At 34.4% G+C, this 23,965-nt stretch overlaps 1 protein-coding gene across 2 annotated transcripts in view; it reads right to left on the bottom strand.

Annotated features, from left to right (window-relative positions):
• The window catches only part of LOC117321879, a 41,419-nt gene extending 17,700 nt beyond the window's left edge, over positions 1 to 23,719 (bottom strand). The window contains exons 1-11 of one of the 2 annotated variants that reach the window (XM_033876490.1): positions 23,681 to 23,719; positions 9,389 to 11,545; positions 8,769 to 8,802; positions 7,965 to 8,012; positions 7,180 to 7,257; positions 5,915 to 6,465; positions 5,502 to 5,534; positions 2,334 to 2,465; positions 1,395 to 1,538; positions 832 to 1,028; positions 529 to 656 (exon numbers count right to left, since the gene is read on the bottom strand). In XM_033876490.1, coding sequence (XP_033732381.1) covers positions 529 to 656; positions 832 to 1,028; positions 1,395 to 1,538; positions 2,334 to 2,465; positions 5,502 to 5,534; positions 5,915 to 6,465; positions 7,180 to 7,257; positions 7,965 to 8,012; positions 8,769 to 8,802; positions 9,389 to 11,545; positions 23,681 to 23,713 — 3,535 coding nt within the window. In that variant the 5' untranslated portion in view covers positions 23,714 to 23,719. The remainder of the gene's footprint in view (positions 1 to 528; positions 657 to 831; positions 1,029 to 1,394; positions 1,539 to 2,333; positions 2,466 to 5,501; positions 5,535 to 5,914; positions 6,466 to 7,179; positions 7,258 to 7,964; positions 8,013 to 8,768; positions 8,803 to 9,388; positions 11,546 to 23,680) is intronic. The other variant, XM_033876491.1, reaches the window with a different exon arrangement.
• Between the last annotated feature and the right edge of the window lie 246 nt (positions 23,720 to 23,965).

Below are 23,965 nucleotides of genomic sequence, written 5' to 3'. Positions count from 1 at the left end.
AACAATAGTTTTAAATAAACATACAATAAATATTCCTCGCTAAAATAATAAACTTTACACCTGATAAACCGAAGATAAAGATAGATGAATGTGAAAACAGCTTAATTTTTTATAAATACCCTGTCAAGTTCAGTTTTGTACTTACTATTTATGCCTGATGCCTTCTGCTTCAAAAACACATTGAATCAATACATGTTCTTAGTTTCACTTTCTTTAAATGCTAAATTAATTATATCGGTCAACGTCATTCAGTTGGAACAATATACCAATGAGGAGGGTCACATTCATGCCTACATTCTTCTGATGAGACCAGAATGCCATTACTTTTGACAACAATACCCTTGAATCAACACAAAATTTTAGGAGGGTAGTAAACCGGTCAATTTTTAAATTAAGTTTATTTTTCCTTTCAGTATAATTACTTTTGATTGCACAGAAAGCATTCAGATAGCAAAGTTCACAATCTAGCTCTGGTTATTTTCCCTATTTATATTTCAAATATGTATTCGTAAGAACTCATGTTATTACCTGAAGACAGTGTCTTGTCGCCGGACAGTTTATGAGAGGCAGTGATCTGATCTTCACTAGGATCTTTTTCTGGCTTCAGGAATGACCTGTATGTGTTAGCGTGAATGGTAATCTTGGCTCTATTTAAGCTGGAATTGAGAGAGAGACAAGTTACAGTATTTGTGTTGTACCATTAAGCGTGTAATGAACATGTCTATATCCGACAGTCTAAAACTTGTCTCAGTTCTACAAACCTTTGCTCACATCAATTTTATATGAATACAAGGATATTTCAGTGGACCTTCGACATCATGGACTACTCACTGTGCTGTCCTGGCGTTTGTTTTCTCCTCCGTCTGACTCTCCACACCTGGCTCCTCTAATGACAAAGATATTTCAAACTGTTGTGACTCCTCCCCACAGTGAGGGCAGTAGTATTTACCTCCCTTCAGGACCTGGCACAGTTTGTGAAAGTGGTGAACAGAAACCGACCCCTCCTTCTTACAATGGTAAAACTTGCCCTGAAACAAACAAGACACTGCATAAAAGACCTGACCTTTTAAGACAAGATGTCCCTTGATATAGTTCAGAGAGAGCAGTAATTGACGGTAGTGGAAATACTAAAATTTATCATCAATGGTTTGTTGAAAACAAAAATTTAGATTTCTTTTAATTTTTGTCTTAACAGCAAATATATCTGCTTAAACTTCAGTCAAAATTAAGAAATTATTTTTGGTATAATGCAAGAATATAAAGTTATGGCTTTCAGATTTGGTGGTTCCTACCATATTTATTTTTTCTTTACACTGATATATAAAGGAACATGGTCATATGAAAACTGGAACTTGACCAGTTAGTGAACTGGTTGTCTTCAATGCAGTTCATACCTGTGCACAGAAATGTCCACAGCCAGGACAACACTGGTGTAGTCGTAATCGTTTACGGTGTGCCTCACACAGGGCCATGAATGGTATCTTGACTCCCGGACGTACCAGCTGGGAACCTGTAACTTTATTGCAGCACCCCATCACCTGGAATTTTCGACCATTTCAACATCAACAACTGCTTTAATTTCAGATGTCATTGGTTAGTTAGCAGGCAACTTATTCCTTCGCATGTATCACATATCTTGTATAAATTTATCCCTAATTCAAACATGTGAATATCAACTTAAACACAAAGAAACAGGCACTAACAAATATAATATCATTTTACCTTTCCAATATACACTATCTTAATAGGTAGCGACGCATGATTAGTTTTTTCTTTTTGCATGTTTAAATTCTTACAAAGAAGTTATCTGAAGAAGCTTTCTACTACTATGGGAACTAGAATTTATAGATTTATAGATAACTCTACATTTCTCAATTTTAAATGAAACAAAGAATAGAATTTGTAGAGAGTCTTTATCTGCACCTCACCGTTTGATCAAGGAGTATGCACATACAAGTCTGATTACCTACATGCAGTAAACAGAGCTTTGGACAAGCAAAAGCTAGAGACAAAGTCAAAATAAAAGGCCAAACAGAGGTCACAGACTCCTCATTTAGGTTTGTCCAAAGCACCTATGGTAGTACTCATAATTTACCTACATATAAGTGTGAAAGTCAAAGAGGTCAAGAGTTTGAAACTAAATTTTGGTATATAAATCATAAGAAAAGGTCAGATAAAGGCCATAGTATTCCAATTTTTTATGAGATATAGTCCCTTCCATGACATACTTTTCATAGTTACTAGTATGTTTTTTACTCCCCTCTTACTCCCTAAAATGTTTGAAGTAGAAGAGGTCAAATCAAAGTTGGTTATATAGACTGAACAGTCTTTACCTTCCCGTCGATGGAATCAAGAGCCTGGCAATATGTTGTACTACAGCCAAGCTTTTTGAAACTAGCACCATTGATTTTGCAGCAACACAAAGGGATGATGTCTTTTTCTGGAGGAGTAGGACCGGGTGGGGCCTGCAGAAACAAACCAACATTATTTCATCTATAGAATTCAACATCAATCATCTTAATCCATAAAATATGGAATACTCGGCATAACTAAAACCTAGAAAATATTTGTATATATGCAGAAGTAGTTATAACATTTTCAAAATGACATAATGAAGCATTTCGACATACAATTATTTCTTAACTAAATATTTATTCAGTTTAATTGATTTCCAATGTGTACTATCCATAATTATTGGTGAATTAAAGATGGTCATAAAGATAGACTTAATGTGAAAATCCTAAATGGACAAAATTTAAGTCAAAGATGGAAATGTCACATTTTTTTTTTGAAAAATCAAACATGTATTTCTATGTTCTTAATTAAATTAAATTAATTAAACTCAGAATGACGAATTGACGTTATGTTAGGTGTAATGTAACATTTAATAATTCACAGGATGTTTTAACTCTGAATATAGTCTAAAGCATATAAAGATCCTAACATATCATGCACATGCAAAATTAACCTGAAAACATTATAGTAACCTAACAAATGCTCAGGGGTTGGTAAGGACAAGTGAATGTAAAGGCCATTTACCACAGTATACTTTTGGGTCTTTTGTTCTTTGTCTATCAGACCCACAGTATACTTTTGAATCTTTTGTTCTTTGTCTATCAGACTTTCAAATTTCTATGTGCAATTGAGAAATTGTACATGTATATTGACCGTTACCAATGGCCCTGTCCTTCCTAACCAATGAACATGTAAAATTAAAATCAAGATACTTGAACTCAAAGTCACAAAAACATACAAAGTAGTATATTAATAATGAGCTTTTACCAAATCAAACACCAAAATATTTTTTAATATTCTTAATATTACCTGGAACAATGTCTTCCAGCCAAAAGTTTTTTTCTCAAATTTTCACTTTTAATAATGCATGAAAATAGAGTGAATTAATTATTGAACTTAAATTTGTTACATCTGGTATTGAAATCAGTATGAAATTCACAATTCAAAGAAAAAAAAGAGAAAACATTTGTGTCCAACACCAAGTCAACTTTACTATGTAGTTAATTATAACCCCAGGATAAAGGAAAGTAGTGGTTTAAGAAATTAATAATAAAAACAAATCAACAGAAGAAATTAAGGTGTCATCTGTGTGGCCAACAAGAGACAGACTATTGAGGAGGATGCAATTCTGTACTCATCATAAGTGACCTTTAACCTGATGACTTGAGAAAACCCCAAACCTAAAAATTTCTGTATGGCAGAACTCTATGAAAGAAGTCTGATGGATGAAAGGTTAAGTTCACTGTCTTTCACAACCAAAAATTCCAGGAATACAAGGTTTCAAAGGGTTGAAGGCCAAGGAAGACAAGGTATCAAAGGTTTGAGGGACAAGGGAGACAAGGTATTATAGGGTTTAAGGCCAAGGAAGACGAGGTATCACAGGGTTCAAGGCCAAGGAAGACAAGGTATCAAAGGTTTGAGGAACAAGGGAGACAAGGTATTATAGGGTTCAAGGCCAAGGAATACAAGGTATCACAGGGTTCAAGGCCAAGGAAGACAAGGTATTACAGGGTTCAAGGCCAAGGAAGACAAGGTATCACAAGGTTCAAGGCCAAGGAAGACAAGGTATCACAGGGTTCAAGACCTATAACAGGGTTCAAGGCCAGGAAGACAAGGTATCACAGGGTTCAAGGCCAAGGAAGACAAGGTATCACAGGGTTCAAGGCCATGAAGACAAGGTATCACAGGGTTCAAGGCCATGAAGACAAGGTATCACAAGGTTCAAGGCCAAGGGAGACAAGGTATAACAGGGTGGAATGCCAAGGGAGACAAGGTATAACAGGGTGGAATGCCCAGAAAGAAAATATTTCATAGGGTTTAAGGCCCAGGAAAACAAGGTGTTATAGGGTGGAGGCTTAAACACCAGGTATCACACCGATGATGGCCAAGAAAGACTTGGTATTGAAGAGTTAAAGGCCAAGTAAAACAGGACATCGCAGGACTGGCAAGTAGCTAGCCAAAAATTCAAGGGTTGAAGTTTCATAGGACAAGTTTCCAGCACAGCAAAGCAACATAGTTGATATATATGAGAAGTTCAAATCATTCAACAATAGACAAAAGGCAACACCATCCATTCCTCAAAATGCATAACAACTTCAACAGTACTGAAACTTGGCAATTTAGTATCCTGCATAAATCTTTTACCCTCATACCTCCCCGAACTATATTTTAAATTTTCCCTATAATTTGTCCACATCGTAACCAGACTGTATGGGTAATTATACACATGAATCTTCCATTAATCATAGATCTTAGCATTGAACAAGAAAACCAAACATTGGAGAGAACAAAATTGAAACAGTATCTTGTGGATTTTTCAATTTTTAGTACAGAACCTAACTATGACATGCAAATGAGAATATGTATTTTAACCCATATAGTCACAAGACCATTCTTTTATAACCTTGACAATAAAGTGATCTTACAAGTTAACATATATAATCATAACCCCAATTTTGTATATGCGGCTAAAGAAGGGGAATGATATTATTGGAGGTAGGACCTATATAGTAGTGGTTCTGAAATCAATGACACATCCAATGTTTACCGTTACAGCAAAACATTCTGGGAACTAAAATAATCGACACCAGTAAAGGAATTAACACTGTACATGAGACACAACAACAAATATGAAATAGACTCAACTTGCCAAGCACAATTTTCACTGTCGTTCATTTTCTTTTAGAATAAATAAACTTATCTTTTATCAAATATGTATCAAAAGCAAACCTCTCTGGCTTGCATAGGCACAGCCTCTTGCCCGATTGCCTTTAAATCAGTTGATTTAATCAGATATTTTCAAATGAAAAACCAAATTATGTACATCTAAGCAAGTAATCTGCTTGTTCAAATGACTGATTATAATTGAGCTCAAAATGATGTATACAATTATTACCAGCTAATGATGTTAAAAAGAAATTGTGAGGGACTTCACAAAGAGAAATGTTGCTTGACAAGTATGCAGATCAAAGTATTTGTACACTTACTTGAATATAATCTATGCCAGATTTTATAGGAACCTTGAAGCAAGGAGGGTTAAAAAATTCAGACTGATGTGGACTTTTTGCAATAACATGCATCGTAAGAGAGTAAATGAAAAGACTATCATAATAGAAATTACACTGTCTTTGAAAGCTACAGTCAATACAATTTTACCTCAGATATCTATAGTATTAAGAAAAGGATAATGATCGTAGCAGAAGAAATGGAGTTAGTTTGCCAGAATTAGTTCAGTAATGTATGGTTAGTGAAGCTGCTATTTTCAGACAGAATAGAGATATGTTTTTCAAATATTTTACAGATGTGAAGCATTCCTCATTTGATGTACTAGACGTCTTACTAGAGTCCTAAAATTGTCTGGAATGATGTTTCATTAAAAAGGACAACCCAGATTACTTACGGAACACAAGTCCTCGCTGTGTTGGTCATCAGGTGTCTTAGGCGGAGTCACTGGGTAACTCATACTTGATGGGAGAGAGTCTGAGCTGTTTTCTTTTTCAGAGTCTGGCTCGCCCTCTCCAAGGCACACCACCCTGTCTATATTTTCTGTCAGCAGATTCTTGAGGACTGGGGCACGACCCTGTGGAGTCAGCTCCAGTACCTGCTGCTGAGAATTATTACTCTTGATACACAGTGGGGTAGAAATCACGGAAGTTGACCCTGTGGTCAAGGGTTTGGTAACCATGGTAATACCTGAACTAAACGGAGGTTGTTGTATGCTGTTAGATTGTGGTGCCGATGACAGGACAATCAGCTTTGGCGGATTGTGTGAAGTAATAACATTTTGCATTGTGGTGTGAGTCTCAAGTCTGGGCATTGTGTTGGTAGGGCTCCCCATCAGTGAACGAGGCAGTAGAGATCGTAGACCCGTGGGTGTAGGCATAGACCCAGGTGGGGTATTGAGCACAGTAATCAGGGTCTTGCGGGTGTCCTCCAATTTCAGCTTTTTACCTACAGGATGTCAAAAGAATGGTTTAATTTATGAGAAATTTGACTGCAGTCGGTTAGGCAAAAATCAAATATGTCTGTGAATACTCAGCTACACAGCTTTCATAAGTAATCCTTACAGTATTAAAATATTACTTTTATTACAAACAATTTGTATAACAATGTATAATAATTCTCCACTATGACTAATAATTTGTATAATAATTCTCCACTATGACTAACAATTTGCATAATAACTCTCCACTATGACACGCAATTTGTAAAAATAATAATCCACTATGACTAATAATTTGTATAATAATTCTCCACTATGACTAACAATTTGTATAATAATTCTCCGCTATGACTAACAATTTGTATAATAATTCTCCACTATGACTAACAATTTGTATAATAATTCTCCACTATGACTAACAATTTGTATAATAATTCTCCACTATGACTAACAATTTGTATAATAATTCTCCACTATGACTAACAATTTGTATAATAATTCTCCACTATGACTAACAATTTGTATAATAATTCTCCACTATGACTAACAATTTCTATAATAATTCTCCACTATGACTAACAATTTCTATAATAATTCTTCACTATGACTAACAATTTCTATAATAATTCTTCACTATGACTAACAATTTCTATAACAATTCTCCTCTATATTTCCAGATTGTCATTTCCCTGTATTTTAAGATACGTCCGATCAGTACCGACCTGACTGATGTTGGATAGCGGACTGAGGTGTGGACATTGGATTGGCACGGACTGTAACTTCCTCATCGGAATCATCATCTGAAAAAGAAATCAGTTTTAATCTGATATGAGGTTTATTGCTAGGAAATGTCCAAACACATGGTATGCCCCCACTTCATTTGATACTAAATTTTGGTGCAATGTTGCTCAGTTAAATGCAAATACTAGTTATCTCCACTAGTTTGAACTAAGAACTATAAAATAAGAAGTTACAATCTTAATATTCAAGAGACAGGGGACCAATCTAATGTTCTATATGGAGTGCTCAAATCTCTCTCTCTCTCTTATGTTCAACTATGGAATGCCAATTTTATCTGAGCAGATGTTTCACATGTGGAGTCCCTCTGAGCAGATGTTTTACATATGGAGAGTTCAATATCTCATGACATCTTCATACAGTAATTATATTTTAAACAGATACAATCTTTATTGTGTGTTAATTTCATCAAGAAAAATCTAAAAAAAGTGTATTTGTCATTTCTGTCATAACTGTCATTACAGTTTGGAAACATATGAATTGGCTTCCAGCAACAAATTTTTGTTCAAATTGTACATGATGGTAAATTGGTAATCTGCTTTCTTAGACTAGTTTATCTCCCCTTGTTTAAAACTGAATGCATTTAATTGTGACCTAAATGCCTATTGCCATTGATACTTGTATTTGATTTATTTGGGAATGATGAATATATACACTTTGAATTCAGTGTCAGTATAAAGAGTCTGAGTATTGATCAAAGCATACATACCTTCAACTTTTTTCCTCTTTCTTGATTCCTCTAAATCAGTCTTGCGTGCTGCAATTCAAAAGACAATGCTTTACAGAACTATATAATCCCTGTTTTTATCAAATACAAAGTCATCTCTGTCTCTCTATAAAGTACATTGTAATTGATACTCCTCCATTTTCTCAGACGAAGTCCAAGGCCCTGTCAATGGGTACCTGGATTTCCTGTTAAACTTGATGTCAATAGTATATTGTAATTGTAGCCAGGTATATGGCTATACTGAGCTGGTACCTGTTCATTTTTGTGGACAAACAAGTTTGTCTATTTTTGAAAGTTATTTTTCAGGCATATATCTTGACAGACCTCCAGATGTTAATGCAGGCCTTGAAAGTCTGCCAAGTTTTGTCTGAAAACGACTAAAAATCACCAGGTCAATCCTTATTTCATAAATGAACAATTCTGATCCAACAGTCCAACCATTTGGACCATGGTGAACCAAAACGGCCCAGTATATGATGACTATATGGAGTGGGACACCATGCCAGTCACTTCCAAGATAATGACTCAGAAACCAAGTCCAAAGAGACAAGAACATCTCTACACCAATAATACTTATACAATATATATGATCCCGAATTAAGCATCAGCAATTACAGGAATAACATGTCACAGGTCCTTGAAAGAAGGTGAAGGTAATTTATTCATATACATCCATCTCGGGTATCTAGACTTCTACCTATAATATATATTACTACAAAAAACGGCTTTTGAAGTCCATTTCTAATCATTCTGATTGACAGTATAATGATATAACATTGTACTTACAAGATGGAGTATTCATTACATTTGACTCGGATCCCTGCAATGACAGAAGTTAATGAATCAATGTAAATTGTTACTGACCTTAACCAACCATCGAAACCTGGTTGAAACATTAGAAGCAAATGTGGATATGATAAAAAAATTTGTTGATCAAAGAAAACATTAAAAACTGTCGTGAAAATGAAAATCTGTGCAAGACATGTACACATATTAATCAAGTAAGCATATATTCAAACCATATTTGTAGCAAATGAAACAAAATGGATCCAAAGGAATTATCATATTCATTTTTTGAAATCTACCTTATACCTCTTGTGCTTGGGACCCAATTTACAATTAACACTATCAATATTATAAGGCGGCAGCCCATAATATTATCATAAATAGTCTCGGGGCATCCAGTAGACCCTTGAATGTGTTTGAACTCCAACAAAATGAGATCTGACTATTGAGATTAAAAGGACATGTCCACTTGACTATTTTCTGACCCTTCAGATTTCTGAGAAAAAGATATTTGACTTTTGCAATTGCTAAAAATGAAGGGTCAGTTGGATGGCTGAGATTTACATTTAATCTGTAATCACACATTGTGTGGTATATGATACACCTAGACACATACATACCTTAGTATCCACTTCCTGTTCCGTCTTCATATGATTCCCCAACAAATAATCATCCATAGTTTTACCTTTATGGAACTCCTTTCCCATCTTCTCTAACTTCCGAACACATGGCCCCTTTGTGCTCCGCGTACTACCCAAAGTATTTTTACTTTTTGGTGTGACATTAGAATTCTTGAAAATGTCCCAAACACTTTTACCGTTGCCGTCCTTATTCGTATCTGGACTTGCTGCAATGTCAGTTGATTTAGTTATGTTATCACTTTTATTAGCTACACTTGAATTTTCATTATGGGGACCAGCTTCTGTTTCTACAGTCGCTGACTTGTCAGGAGTAGGTGATGGCACCGGTGACCTGTCCTCTGTACATGACATATTGTCTATGTCCATTGCTGACACATCACTTGCAGTTTCCTGACTTTCGTTGAGGTCTACCATCATTTGACTATCAACACTATCATCACAATCTGAGCCTTTAGTGTCCTTTCCACTCTCAGAGTCATTTTTCTTTTTCCCAGATTTACCTTTTCGAATCTCATTAGGAAGCTTATAACCTCCTAATTTCCGTTTTCTACGCTTGTAAGGAAATTTTTTACTTGGACTAGATAGAATAGGTGATGTACGTTTAGATGAGAGTTTTGGGGAAGATTTCTTTTGTAAATGTTTATCATGAAATTTTGAGGGACCTGCCCCCTTATGCTTGTTTTCCATTTTTCCTAATCGACTTATTTTCTCCAGAGTTCGACTATCAATTTGTATAGGATTATCAAAGTCAGGTAATTTTACAATTACATTGTTTGAGAGCACCATATCACGTTTCTTTGCAGATGATGATGGGAATCCCGACTTACGGGCTTTAGGCACAAATGTTCTGGATTTATTTGACATTGTACTGTCTGTCGAGTCCAGAGAACGTTCCTCTGAACTTCGACAACCTGAGTGATTACCTAATGGACTTAATGGACCTAAATTTCGCTCTTCAGAGCTTCGAGCATTATCAATGAACGAACGCTCCACAGAGCTACGGGCACTTTGGCTTCTTGAATTTGTATCTGAAGAATCCTTTTTGTCAGAATTACATGGAGGGTTTGTTTCTAACGGTGAGTCAACTGCCATGTCAACTTCAGACTTAAAAGAACTTTTGGATTCAGAACTAAGCTCAATGGTCTGACTTTCTGTGGAACTGGCTTTCAATGAATTTCCTATAACGTTAGAATCTCCAATACATTTGTCTTTCTGTTTCTCCACAGATGTAATGGAATCTTTTCCTGTCTTGTCATCTCCACCTGCAGCAGGTATTCCATGGATGCTGGAGTTACATTGTACTTTATCTGGATCAGTTTTCACCTTTGAGGTCGGATCTGGAGTTGAACTCCTGCTACCATCGGATACCACTGTAGTACAACTGCTATATGCAGTGCTCAATGGAGTACTACACCTGCTGTCTTCTATAGAAGAGGCAGTGCCTGCCACACTGACAGGCGTTCCACTCCTACTCCGTGTGGTGACTGGAGTTTTGCTACGACTTCTACTCGTCCTTGTGTTTACAGAACCAGAAATTGTTTCTTGATTTTCAGCAGGCCGACTGCTGGGTAGATCAGCACCAGGCGATTCCGCACCTGATAACCGTAAACACGTTGGTCCCTCCTGTACCTCTGATTGAGAATGACCATTCTTATCACAATCTACTGCTGGCGATGCCATTTTGTCTATTTTCTCACCAAGTGCTGGCATGTTTGGGGAAGAAATTATTTCTGCATTATCAGAACTTTTACTTTGAATGTTTTTAGAATCTGTTTTGACTTGTTCAGATGAGTTTTTGTTGTCTGCTTGTGAAGTATCTAATGATGTTACCGGACCTATATTCCCATTAACGATGGTCTTTTTCTTAAGTTTATCTACATCAACTTCCTGTATATCACTTTTACGTGTTGCCATGACAGTATGTCCATCTTCCTTCTTTTCTATTCCTACGTCATCAGATTGGTAGCCATTTGTGTTAAGGACTTTGGATACTTCTGCTACCTTTTCAGGATCTGAATCATCCAGAAGCTTGTTGCCATTATGGACCACATCCTGAGTTTTCATTTTAGCAAGAGCTCCACCCACCATCACCCCCGCAAAATCCACTTTCAAAGATTCTCCAATACTGGCTGCATTCTGTAAAATACAAAACATGGCATTAGTTACATTGTAATGTATTTTTCACAGAAAACATGGCGAAAGTAGCACTATAATGTTTTGAGTATATAACATATATATATTGCTCACATTTAAACCAATACTGTGGCAAATGAAGCAAAATGGCACCTAGAAAATTCTTAAATATTCAATTCCAAAATCTCTTATTTTTACCTCTGGCATTTGAGACTCAAGGTTAAACAACTCAGAAGCCAAAAAATATTGATATAAGATAGCGCAGTGTTTGAAATAAACCTTTCTATTATTATTATGGACAGATTTACATTCAACTGGACTTCATAAGTAATCGTATATGGTTATTCCTGACCGAAAGAAGAAATATTTTTTTGTCTTAATATCAAGGTCACAAAAAAGTTAAAACATAAAACCAGTCAACAAAAGAATTGACATAATTAACAGTTATTGGTTGAAAATAAAACCTTCGTTCACGGTAGCTGAACAGTTATGGGTAATTTATAAGCAGAGTAGATTTACTTCATTATCAATGAAACTGTCAGGCTGACAGAAAATTCTAACAGGTTTTCATCAATAATCAAACTGACAAACATTGATGCTGAATTGGAAAGGTCACAGGAGAAGGGAACCTAATTACCCGCCTTGACAGTTAAATGTCACTTATATTGCACTCGGGTATTTTTCATGATAACTTTTTCTATCATGTTCGTAACCCCATCAAATTTTATCTTAATGAGAAATAAAAATAAAAATTGTTTCACTGGAAATACAGAGTAAACAAATTTTAATGAAGTAGCCGTTTTGTACCTCACATTGCTGTGACCAGCGTACATGTATGACGTGTAATGTTGATGCAGATAAACAGAATTACCTATCTTATTTTGAGAATGGCTTGTTAGTCAAGATACTGTTGTGGCTAATTTCACCAAACAAACAGGAACTACAAATTATTTTGTCTTGAAGTAAACCAGGGACTAAATAAACATACTAGTAATTACTACATACATTCAGACAAGTGAATTTATGTTCAATTTACAAGAGATGACATGATATGCGATCATTCTGGATATTTGGGATAAAGAATGCTCTTTTCTTTAAATGATACAGCATTCAACATTGTACACGTGTATTATATACTGTACATTATCTCCCCCGCACTTAATGCAGAAAACGAGTCAATTGCTCCAACTTCTAAGTAGTGTGGGCCCACAAAGACACTCTGGTAATCACTTCATCTTTCAGCTAGAGATCACAAAGGTACACACAGCCACCCTACTTGGTGACTTCACAACTCAGCTCAGCAAGGATTGATAAGAACGATCATCTGATGACTCATGATCAGATGACTGATAGAATCACCATTAAGATTCTGATTGAGATGTCAAAATATCCATTCAATATACCATATTTGACGAAGTTAGCCCATTGTGCACAAGTTAATGAAAACATAAAAAGATACGGCCCCATACATAACCATTTATAGGGGATATCTTATTTGTGCAGTCACTCAGGGTTAATTTCTCTGGGATAGAGCTTTTGGTTAAAAGAAAGATGGTTTTGACAGATCAGTTACATACAGAACTGTTTATGCACTTTAAGTGAGCCGTTCTTCTCCCAGATTTAGAGGTATACATAGTAAATATAAGCAGAGAATACAGTTCATTGTTGGATATGATTTTCTGTTGCTGGCAAAATGCTTCATAAATAAAAAATATTTTGGTTATACAAATGACTTACAAATTTTTATTTTGAACTAATAACTTTTACCTGTGACTGACTGGCTGTATAATTATTCTACCATTTTTTTCTCTCTAAATTGCAACACATGCTGAATTAGTTAAGCCCCTTTTTGTGGGTTTACTAGTGCTTTATTAATGTTTGCCAATGTAGCATAATATTGTATATGCCTCGTTAATTAAAGCTCATACATCTTTTTGGTGGGTTTACTAATATTTTATCAGGGGCCGACAATGTGACAAAAGTTGTTGCTGTAGTAATGTAGATGCCTTCTCGACAAGATCATACATTTTGATATAATTCTCACATTATTACCTCATAATCAATGTCATCATATTACAATAGCAGATGATGAAACAGCTAGATCCAGACACTGTTTCAATCAATCACTTATCTTCATTACAGCTGGTATATCGGTACACGATATATATCAAACACACAAAGCGAAATGAACATAAAATAGATATAAAACTGCTTTTCTTAACAAACTGCATGATGTACAAAATAGAGGAGCATTAAAGTTTTAGAAGGTGAAATGTAATTCTTTGAAAGGCAATAGGAATCAAATACCCACCAAAAAAGTTAGTTTTAAATTGAAAACGGATTATTCAATAATTGTAGTCATGAAGAATTTGGTCAGAAGTAGCTTGAAATTTGTTACTTAGAGTTTTATCATGTAGGAGTGTGTCCTGCTTTTAAATAATAGATTATTATGAATGGGTATTTGCCGTCATATTTCCACTGCTATGGCTCAAAACCTCAGTCAAGGTTGGAGCTACATATACTGAAGACATAGTTGTGCCATACGCCCAGTAGTTCTATGTAGTGTAATTGAGGTAACCCAGTTCTGTCCTCCATCGGGAAGTGCCTTCTGATAACCTCGGTACAGCTATATATAGCCTCGAGTAGCCACATTTACATATCAGTACCAGGTATAATACAGGTATATACACCAGCAATACCAACATGTTGGCAATCCTTTACAGCTATGTACATGGTCATGGATTTTAATCACTCAATTCCATGCACCATGCATTAACAAAGACAAAATGGTGTCTGTAGGTTTTTTTTACTTCTTAAAAGAGGAGTATTGTATGTCTTCTTTGTGAATGTGGTTTCTATAATAACAGTAACACTGTCTGAAACTGTAGATATTGTTAATTTACTTCACAACTTTATGGTATGGAGATGTTTTATTACACAGCAAATTTCATATTTTCCTAGCCAGTAGCTGTTAGTCTTGGACGTCAGTTCAGAATGTGCATGTCAATAATATTACACATGAATGTAAGAGGTTATTGTGTGCTGTGAATTATTACCCACAACAGACCTGTTCACTCCTTATAGAAACCTGCTAGTCTTACACTGATCACATAACATTCAGAATTAAATTAGGGCCAACAACAGCAGTTCACTCAATATTTATTCTTTAGCATTGTAGATTGTAACATCTTATCTCAGATTCACTCTCTGGGTCTGGATGGCTCAGTAAAATCTTCTGTGGTCAGTGAATCTATTAATTCTCCTGATGGCCAACAGTACAAAAGACAATCAACATTCTAACTACATTAGCGCAAATTAGCTTACCTAGAATAACTTATGAAATAGACATAAAAAATGACAAAAAGTAGTTTCAATTTTGTAAAAATTTTACATAAAAGGCTTTCACGAACTTATGTATAATTAAAATTTTGTGACTTTAACTACCACAGGGACTTCATACATATTGCCAAAGGCTCCCATATTACAATGTTGATGACTGCTGGTAAGGTCTGATTTGTGTCACCCTGTTCAAGTATTCTGTTTTTGTGGTACATTAAAAAGTTATCATAATGGCAACTCAAGAATAATATTTTTTTTTTCCATTTAATTCATCCATGATCAACGATTATCATTTCTATAGCAAAGTTTTTCTACAATCCTCTATACAAAGAAGCAGCAGTACCAAAGCTACATGAGATCAATGAGCATTTAATTATTTAATATATATTTTTATAACCTCTGACAAAACAGTGTATTTTTTATGCATAGTTGTGAAAAAACATAAAATTGTTTAACGTTTGTCGTCTTCATGCTTGTAAATGTATGGGGCAGATTTTGACTTCAAAAGTGGGTAGATTTAAAAGCTTATAGACATTAAATAGCACAGCTTAACTTAGCTACTAAAAACCTTACTGGCCATGGAATGTAAAATATTTTGAAAAATACCTCCAGCAACACTGATTAATAATATCACTTTGAGCTACAATGGAATGTATTTTTTGCTTTTTTAAAGTACACAGCCAAAAACAAACTAAAACAAAACATAGCTGTAGCTATCAAAATTACATATTTACTTTTCTTTTTAATCCAAATTTAATGTCTTTCTTTTATCGATAAAAATAATGTTGCTGACAGGAAATTTCCTATTTCAGAGCATATTGTCAGCATTTGCACTAATTCTATAGTTTTTTTTAGTTGTTAGGTTCTATGAGAGGCAAAAACCAAACAAACCAACGAAACGTAAACCTGATCTTTGAAATATTCTTTCGCAAATTTTATCTTCATCCTGAAAAGACTGAATTATGTGTCCATCAGTTTATGGCTAGTGACACTGACAGCAACAACCGTATTACATCACTATCTTTTTGTATAATGATGACATTAATAAATGGTGCCATTCACTATATTTAACAAGAGTGAATTCAATTTAACAAAGGAGAAATAAATATCCACGAAAAAAAAAACATCTGTTTAGATTTTATTTTGGGTTTTTTGAAGTTCCCTTGCAAGTTTGTTTGTTCCCTAGCACACCCAAAAGAAATCATAGAACTATATTAAAGATCTTTATCAACACTGTATATTCAAGATTTATATCATACAAGCTGAAAACTTGAATGATCAATTGATGTAAATCTTAACTTAAAATAGATTCACATAAACTGTAATAACCTCAACATGGCTGTCATCTCTAAGACATCATTGTTACAGTAAAGTCAGCAGCCTCAGATCCGAGTTCTATTATACCAAACTCCCTCTATGGATTGTTTGTGTACTTGTAGCTAGTCATACTTTTCGGACATCAATGTTACATGTATTGTTCTAGTAGACCAAACCTCCCAAGTACAATTCACATAAACAAATCATGTACTGGTTTACACCATGAAGTGTGCTGCAGTCCGGTACAGGCTACACATCCTGTTTGAACAAATGTACCCATCGAACTGCCAGATAATATACAACTCAACAGATTATCATTTTCCCTTGTTTTTCATTTCATTTACCAATGCAATACAGCAGTAGCTTCCTGTAAAATAACATTATTACAACTAATACAAGTTCCATTGGCCTTGAAGAAAATAACTTCTTTAAGATCTGATTTATGGATAAATTGCTTCTGACTTTATTGGTTTTACACCCGTTTGAGGAAATACATGCAATGCAATAGTAGTATACATTTTACCTTTCATTATTCAGATATTGAATCTACATCAGCGGGCCAGAAGTGAAAATCAATACACGGAAACAATCTGGAATTACAATATATCTAGGTACTAAGGTGTTTGCATTCATGACAAGAATGAAGTAAATATGGACTATCATTTCACAAAATATACTGTATTGGTTTGTACTGCACCATATTAAGTATAGAAATGACTGTGGACTGTTGTTGATAACAGGTTCTCAGAAGTTATGGACAGCCCTGATATGACTAATACACTCACAGTCCTGCTCTCTAAGAAGGTGTATTGTAGGAGGCTCCAGCAAGACACATGCCCTACCGGCAGGTGGGTGTTCACTCACTGGAACAGCCAGTCTGATGTGACCTTCATTCTAAGCACTACTATAGACATATTGCCAGGCCTCTCCTCTGACAGCCACGCAAGCTCTAGAGGCAGTACTGTACAGCTAATATTGTCAGAGTACCCTAGTTCTAGCTTACCCCCAATCTGCTAAATAAATATAGGCAACACTTACTGATTACAATTGTACATAGCACTGCACAATAAGGCTGTATAAAACTACTGGAATCCAGCAATATGGATTCAAAACAAGTCTCCTCATAGCAGAAGTGTGACTTAATCAAAATACAATTTTACTTGGAAATTCAATTGTTCATCTTGCTTCAACTGCTGTTCATTACAAAGAGCTGTCAACTTCACACAAGTTTAAGGAAGACTTATCTAGATAAGAATTTTCATATAGGACTGGCATGAGGCATTTACAACTTCTTGATCACACAAATTGGAAAGAAATTCAAACTACTGTACATCAGTTTTGATCACTGGAAGAAAAAATTCACTAAAGAGTTTCTCTGACCATTCATCGGCATTTCTCAATTTATTACGGTGATCTTACAATTAATGATATCTCATTTACTCTTGTATGCAAATACACCTTGTCTGATATTAAGTATAGTCACATGAGAAAAACATGATTTTGCATCTGCAGAAGTAAGGTATTTTCATGTGGGGAATACTTATGAGTACAAGTTTCAGAGATGTTTGAAATATGTATAACAGTTACAGAGACTTGTAAAACTGTGTTAATTATATTCAGGGTAGTTTGATACATGAGGCAATGTCTGTATACCTTTTATTAATTCCTAAAAAAATTCTCCAAAGGTCGGTAAAACACATCTGATGAAAGGAAATGTATTCACATTTTACAGTGCAATTTGCATACAAAAACATTGCCAACACAAAGTCCCAGGATGGCACAGGGATTAATACACAAATAAAAAATTATATATGGAGTAAAGACAAATTGGACATGAAAATTATATGAAAATGCTATGTGGTGTACTAATTGTATTTCTGAAGTTAATAATATATATATGTACTCCACCTGGTATAAAGTTTTGCGTATCTAAAATTACAATTTAATTAGAAGTATCCCTCCAGTCTACAAAGGGTTGGCAAGTATGGGGTTTATAATTTCATTTTTTTCAAAACTAACTTTCTTCCTAGCTATAAACAACAATTGAAAATGAATGAAATTTAAAAGGACAAAAGATTTCAAGGCCTACAGCGAAATATTATAATTTCCCAAATTTGTTTTTCTGATGTCACACACTCACACCATTTAACTGTATCAGCAAGATGTTGTTTGAAGTTATAATCAAAACTGTTATCAATCTTTTCTTTTTTTTTTATTCACAAAAATGAAACATTGTAAAGAACATGTACTCCCAAAGTTTGAGAAACTCAACCAAATCATTAAGCCTCTTCTGCTAATTTCTAATTTACACCATTAAATCAACTTTTGATACAGTTAACTACCTAATAAATGTAGTTACTTGATATTGAACAAAAAGTATGCATCATTACATAGCAGATATTATTGGGCACTGACCTTTGTTGCACATCAGAAACATGCATATTTTCTAAATCAATTTCCGAACAATGATTATACGAGTGTTTGTGCCTACAAGTAATGATTGGTTTTGGTTTTATTTGTTTAACGCCTTATCAACAGCTAAGGTTATTCAAGAATGGCCTCTCGAGCATGCAAAATGCATGCGTGTGGTGAGTGAATGAAATGTACAAGAAAAAGGCTTATCATATTCAAATATTGTATGTCTTTGCAGTAATTAGTGATACTTTGGGTTGAATTAAGAATCTTAAAGACTTAATACTCAAAGAACTTTGGTTTATCATAAGAGTTAAACTGCCTTTATGTAAAGATTTATAACTTTTACCACTTGGAAAACACATTTTCCAATAAAAAATTTTAACCTAAACTTTACTGAAAAGAAGGAATGCCTCTTTAAACTGTATATTCTGTCATTCAATGGGAAAATATTCAATTTATTTGATTTTATTTTTTTTAAAGATGAAAAAAAAAAATGTATCGTTAAAAAAAGCATGAGAATGAGTACCATAATCTGTGACGCTGTATCTTTAAGACATAACACTTAAAATTACATTTTGAATAGGCTGTTCAATGCAATTCCATCATTTTCTATCCTTACCTCACATGGTGAATTTTACTTGCACAACTGTAGCAGATAACCATTTATTCAACATACCTATCAATGCATCTGAACCAAAATCAACAGATTTCAATGTGGTGAATAGAAAGTGCCCTTATGATTCATAACATTGTAAAAGAAATGAAAATAATCACCTAAATATGGTATTTTTTCTCAAAAAAAAAAAAAAAAAAACCCACATCACTCTTCCCGATACATCTGGTATATAAGAGAACTTGCTCCAATTTTACTTTAATGAATTGGTGAAACAATAAAAAGCATATACTAATTTCTCAAATGTTTTCTGTCCCAAAAATACACCAAAAACTTTAATACTCCCATAACCTATCGGTTATGGTGAGATGTCCAGATTACATATTATCACCTACTGTGTATATACGAGGATTTGTTGGAATAACACTGATACCATTTGAAAAAATGAGCTAAACTAAAGTCCAGATTCCCAGTATTCATTAAAAGAACAGTATGTCGAGATGTCCACGACCATGATTTGATCTCAATTGAGCAACAGATTTAAACAGAGTACACTAACTTTAAAACAAAATGTTGTGACGACAATGTTAATGCCGCCATAAATCTGTTGCAGACGAGACAAAAATACCTTTCAAATGACACAACACAAAATGTGTATACAACTATACATTCAGGCGACAGCTGTCTCATTTTCAAATATACATAAACATACATATGTCATGATTAGATGTCATATTGTCAGGATGCTTCATGTTCACACATCACTTACAAAATGGTTTGCTTTTGGCCCCAAAAGATTACAGATAGATTCCTCAGTATTGTAAACTATATATTCTAACAAAAAGACTGTTTTGATACTGTGTTAAGCATTGGAGTTGGTTCGGTATTTATAAGGGGTCATGCATATTACAGAAATATATTCTCTTAAAAAATCTTTAAAAATGTTTCATAAAAATTCTACCACTGGGATCTTGTATTGTTTTAACCGAAGAACAAGCAAAAGAGAAAATACAATATAAGTACAAACTGATAGCTACCAACAAAGGCCTGAATATATAGGGTGGGGAAAATGTTGTGGCCCAAAAAAAATGTGATTACATGATCATGAGGTCATACAGAAATCCTTCTCTGATCTGTCCGAGAGTCAAATATGTGGCCCTCTTAACATGTAAATGACTATGAGGCTTTCATATTTAGCTCCAAAGTCCCACAAATGCAGTGAAAGATCAGAAATTTAAATGTTCTGATGTAAACAAACAAAAGATTCTGTCGCCAAAAAAATGAGAAAACAATTTATGGAACAAACAGCAAAAATCAGAGTTCAATGGTTAGTTTGGAATGACATTAGGGAAGTGACAAGAGGAACTCCTCATTCATTGTACTTTGTATCTTATTTAAACTCTGTAATATATATAAATGCGAACTTTGAAAAAAAAAATAAAAAAAAAAAAAAAAAAAATTCTCTTTCATTTTGGTGCAGTATGCTACTTTTACAATTTTGAAGAAGCTGTCTTGCTAAGGAGTCATCATCACTGTGCCAAATAAGGGTTGTACACCAGTCTATTTTCCTGGTCAGAAGCTTGACCCAATAGTATGACCACCAAATAAAATAAGAAGAAGCAGGATTGTACATCTGAATGCAAAGAGCTATTTGTGCCTGAATTGTAATAGTTCTATGACTTTCAAACATTGATGTTCATCTTCTAACATGTGGCAAATGGGAAACTTTTTGAAAATAAAAACCAATTAAGGGTCAATATACAGATCATTGTAAAAAAAAAATTTTAATTTCGATATAATTTTGTAAATGTCATTTTTGATAAAGTTTTACATTTTAATCGTGTACTCATTATGAACAATGCCTGCCTGGATGATGTTTTTTTTAATATTGACAGTTGCATAACAATTAAACTGATCATGGTGGACATTTGTAAAGTTCAACCTATCTTATTATAATTTGTCAATTATGTTAGCTAAAAATTCATTAGGAGACTGAGTGTCCAGTAAAAAACTTCTAGAACAAACCAAAAACATGGAAAATTTCAAAATTTTGATATATGCAAGTGCATCTGACAGATAAGACTCTATTAGTTTCGAGTAACAGCATCAGCTGGAGATTTCCTTCATGAAGTTTCAAGTATTCATAATGATAACACAAACATGTAGTTAGTGGTGTTCTGATTATTGAGATATTGTCTTATTGAGATCATTGAGTACCACTTGTTTGAGATGTTTGACCAAATTAATCATGTAAGAATTCTGTAACTGAGTTTTGTTAGAAATGCTCGACATCATGATGAACGAATGGTAAAACGTGCGAAAAACTGTGACAATCGATCGCTTGATTAGATTGTGGTTGGCATTTATATAATCAAATACTAGTGTTTAGATGACTTTGGAACATTGCAGTAAGCACTTCAAAGAAATGATGAAAAAAAGTGCAATATAAATAAAGATAATTCAAAATTAATTAATTTTAATCATAGATTGGATAGAAAAAACTAATGACCGATCAGGAAATTTCAACAGATTCCCATCACTATATTATGTCTTAAGTGTAGTACATCACAATTTTTGTACAACTCAGTGTTTTCTCTTTCATTTATAGTACATTCATCTGGTGAAATGGCATATTGAGAAAATCAGTCTTAGCATCAAGGTTAAGTAGTTAAAGTATATATATATTTTGGTATATCCAGAATTTTATAAGCAGTTTGGCTTATGAATATTCTTTTCAGACCTGATAGTCACACGTATGTATTGTTTTCAATCTAACATCTTAACAAGCAGTCATATTACAATACGAAAACGATTATAAACAAACATCTTCAAAATAAATAAATAAACCATGAAGTTGCTTTGGTTTACAAAGTTAAAATTAGTTTCATTCAAGGTATCAATGATATTAGTCGAGTTTATCACCCCATGAAGAAAATGGGTCTTTGAAACCAGGTTACTTTATAGTTGTAACTTCAATAAACACATACAAAAGGTTAATTTTGTTTTGGTCTCCCAGGCTCCCCTCACGATGATAACAATTTATTAATATAGTTTCTTTCCATACATTTATGTTTCTAGTTCCCGTATCAATTATTTATATTTTACTAGGATGGGACTCCCTTGGAAAAGCCAGATAGCCTCAATTTTGAGAGATTTTCTTTTGTATTTTAGGGTTGAATGTTCCATATATAAAAAGTTCCCTTTACAAAACTTAAAAAAAATCCGATTTTGTTACATTTACTGAAAACTACACCTTTTGTTTATCACAGAAAAAATTTGATCACGCTGCTTTCAATTGTCTAATTCCTTGATTTTTACACCTGAAAAAAAACACCCCAACAAAAAACGCATCAATTTCAGACACACAAATTTCTGCGAAAAAAAGTAAAAGCTGAAACCTGTTCAAACAATAGTTGAAATAAAATAAGCAAAAGAGCTGCGCAGTTTTACTGTTTTCAATAAAATGTACCAAAATCCTAAATAACAATACACACCAAATCAGTCTCACAAAATGAAGACAGTTAAAACTTTCTAAAGGGGTTTCCAAGCTGTAGATATTTGTAGTTTTCATCATCATGTGAGAAAACATTTTTTGTATTGTTTTGATATATCAGATGTGATAGTTAGAACAAACGAATGTATAATTTCATTCCTGGAAATGCAAAGGAGCACTCGTTGGAAATGATATTGGTTCATACACTGTTAAACATTAAAGTATACACGACTCTAAATACATATTAAACAGTGTGTTAAACGATTTTTATATGCATACATCATCTATGATGACATTTTATATGATATGTGCTTTAATATCTCAAAGCCTACACTCCACTTGACACCGCACATATGTATCTACACTGGTATGCTCCCCGTGTACAATACACGAGTGCATGGCTTCGGTTTAACAAACACGTGTTCGCAAGTGGAAAACTGTTAATATGAAAGTAATGAAAATTGACAACATGGACCGAGATTATTGAACAGGTGCAATGGTGACGGACATTGTCGATCAACAATAAACTCTGACCACATCTCAATACTCTACCTGCCTTACTGGCGTTTCCTGCTCGGCTTGAAACAGCTCGCAATGGCAACACCAATGCAAAGAAACATTGGCGAACATGTGGATCTTACGAATAAACAAGAAATTACATACAATCAGAGCAGACACATAAGTGGGAGGATGTTTCGCCTGTCTGTACGTGTGGTCAGAATGGACAGACAGGCGACACATTAATGATGAACAGTGTGTTCGCACTGCTCTACTTCCTTTGGCGAGACACCGAGGAAGGTTCGGGTCACGATGTAAACAATGTCGACTGGGACAAAAAGATGACAGCTTTGAGAGGAAAGGGATATACAGCACCCCCAAGATATCCACATACAAAAGCATCGTATAGTCATATTGACTCCACAAACCCCATAAAGAGTAATGCAGCCCGTAGTATCCTAACCTCTTGTGTGTTTCTCTTCTCTGTGTCCGCCATGAAGAATCTTGGTGGACTGCGCATGCGTATTGTGTTATAATTCCGACTGCCTGAATTTCCCGCGCTTTAGCAGCTAGACGTCTTGTACCAGATTCGAAGTGATTCAGCGCAAAAACACGTGTACCGAAGGGCAAAATTATTTACCAAAGAAAATGTATGTAGATATGTATTTGTTATAGGTAGAGAAGTTGTTGAAATTACTTTAGAAAACTAGTTTTACTATGAAAAAGTTTCCTGGCTATTCCATCCTGT

Source organism: Pecten maximus, chromosome 2 (genome assembly GCF_902652985.1).
Source record: "Pecten maximus chromosome 2, xPecMax1.1, whole genome shotgun sequence".
Lineage (NCBI taxonomy): Eukaryota > Metazoa > Mollusca > Bivalvia > Pectinida > Pectinidae > Pecten > Pecten maximus.
The sequence above is the reverse complement of the archived record's forward strand: the minus strand, read 5'-3'. Positions and strand labels throughout refer to the sequence as shown.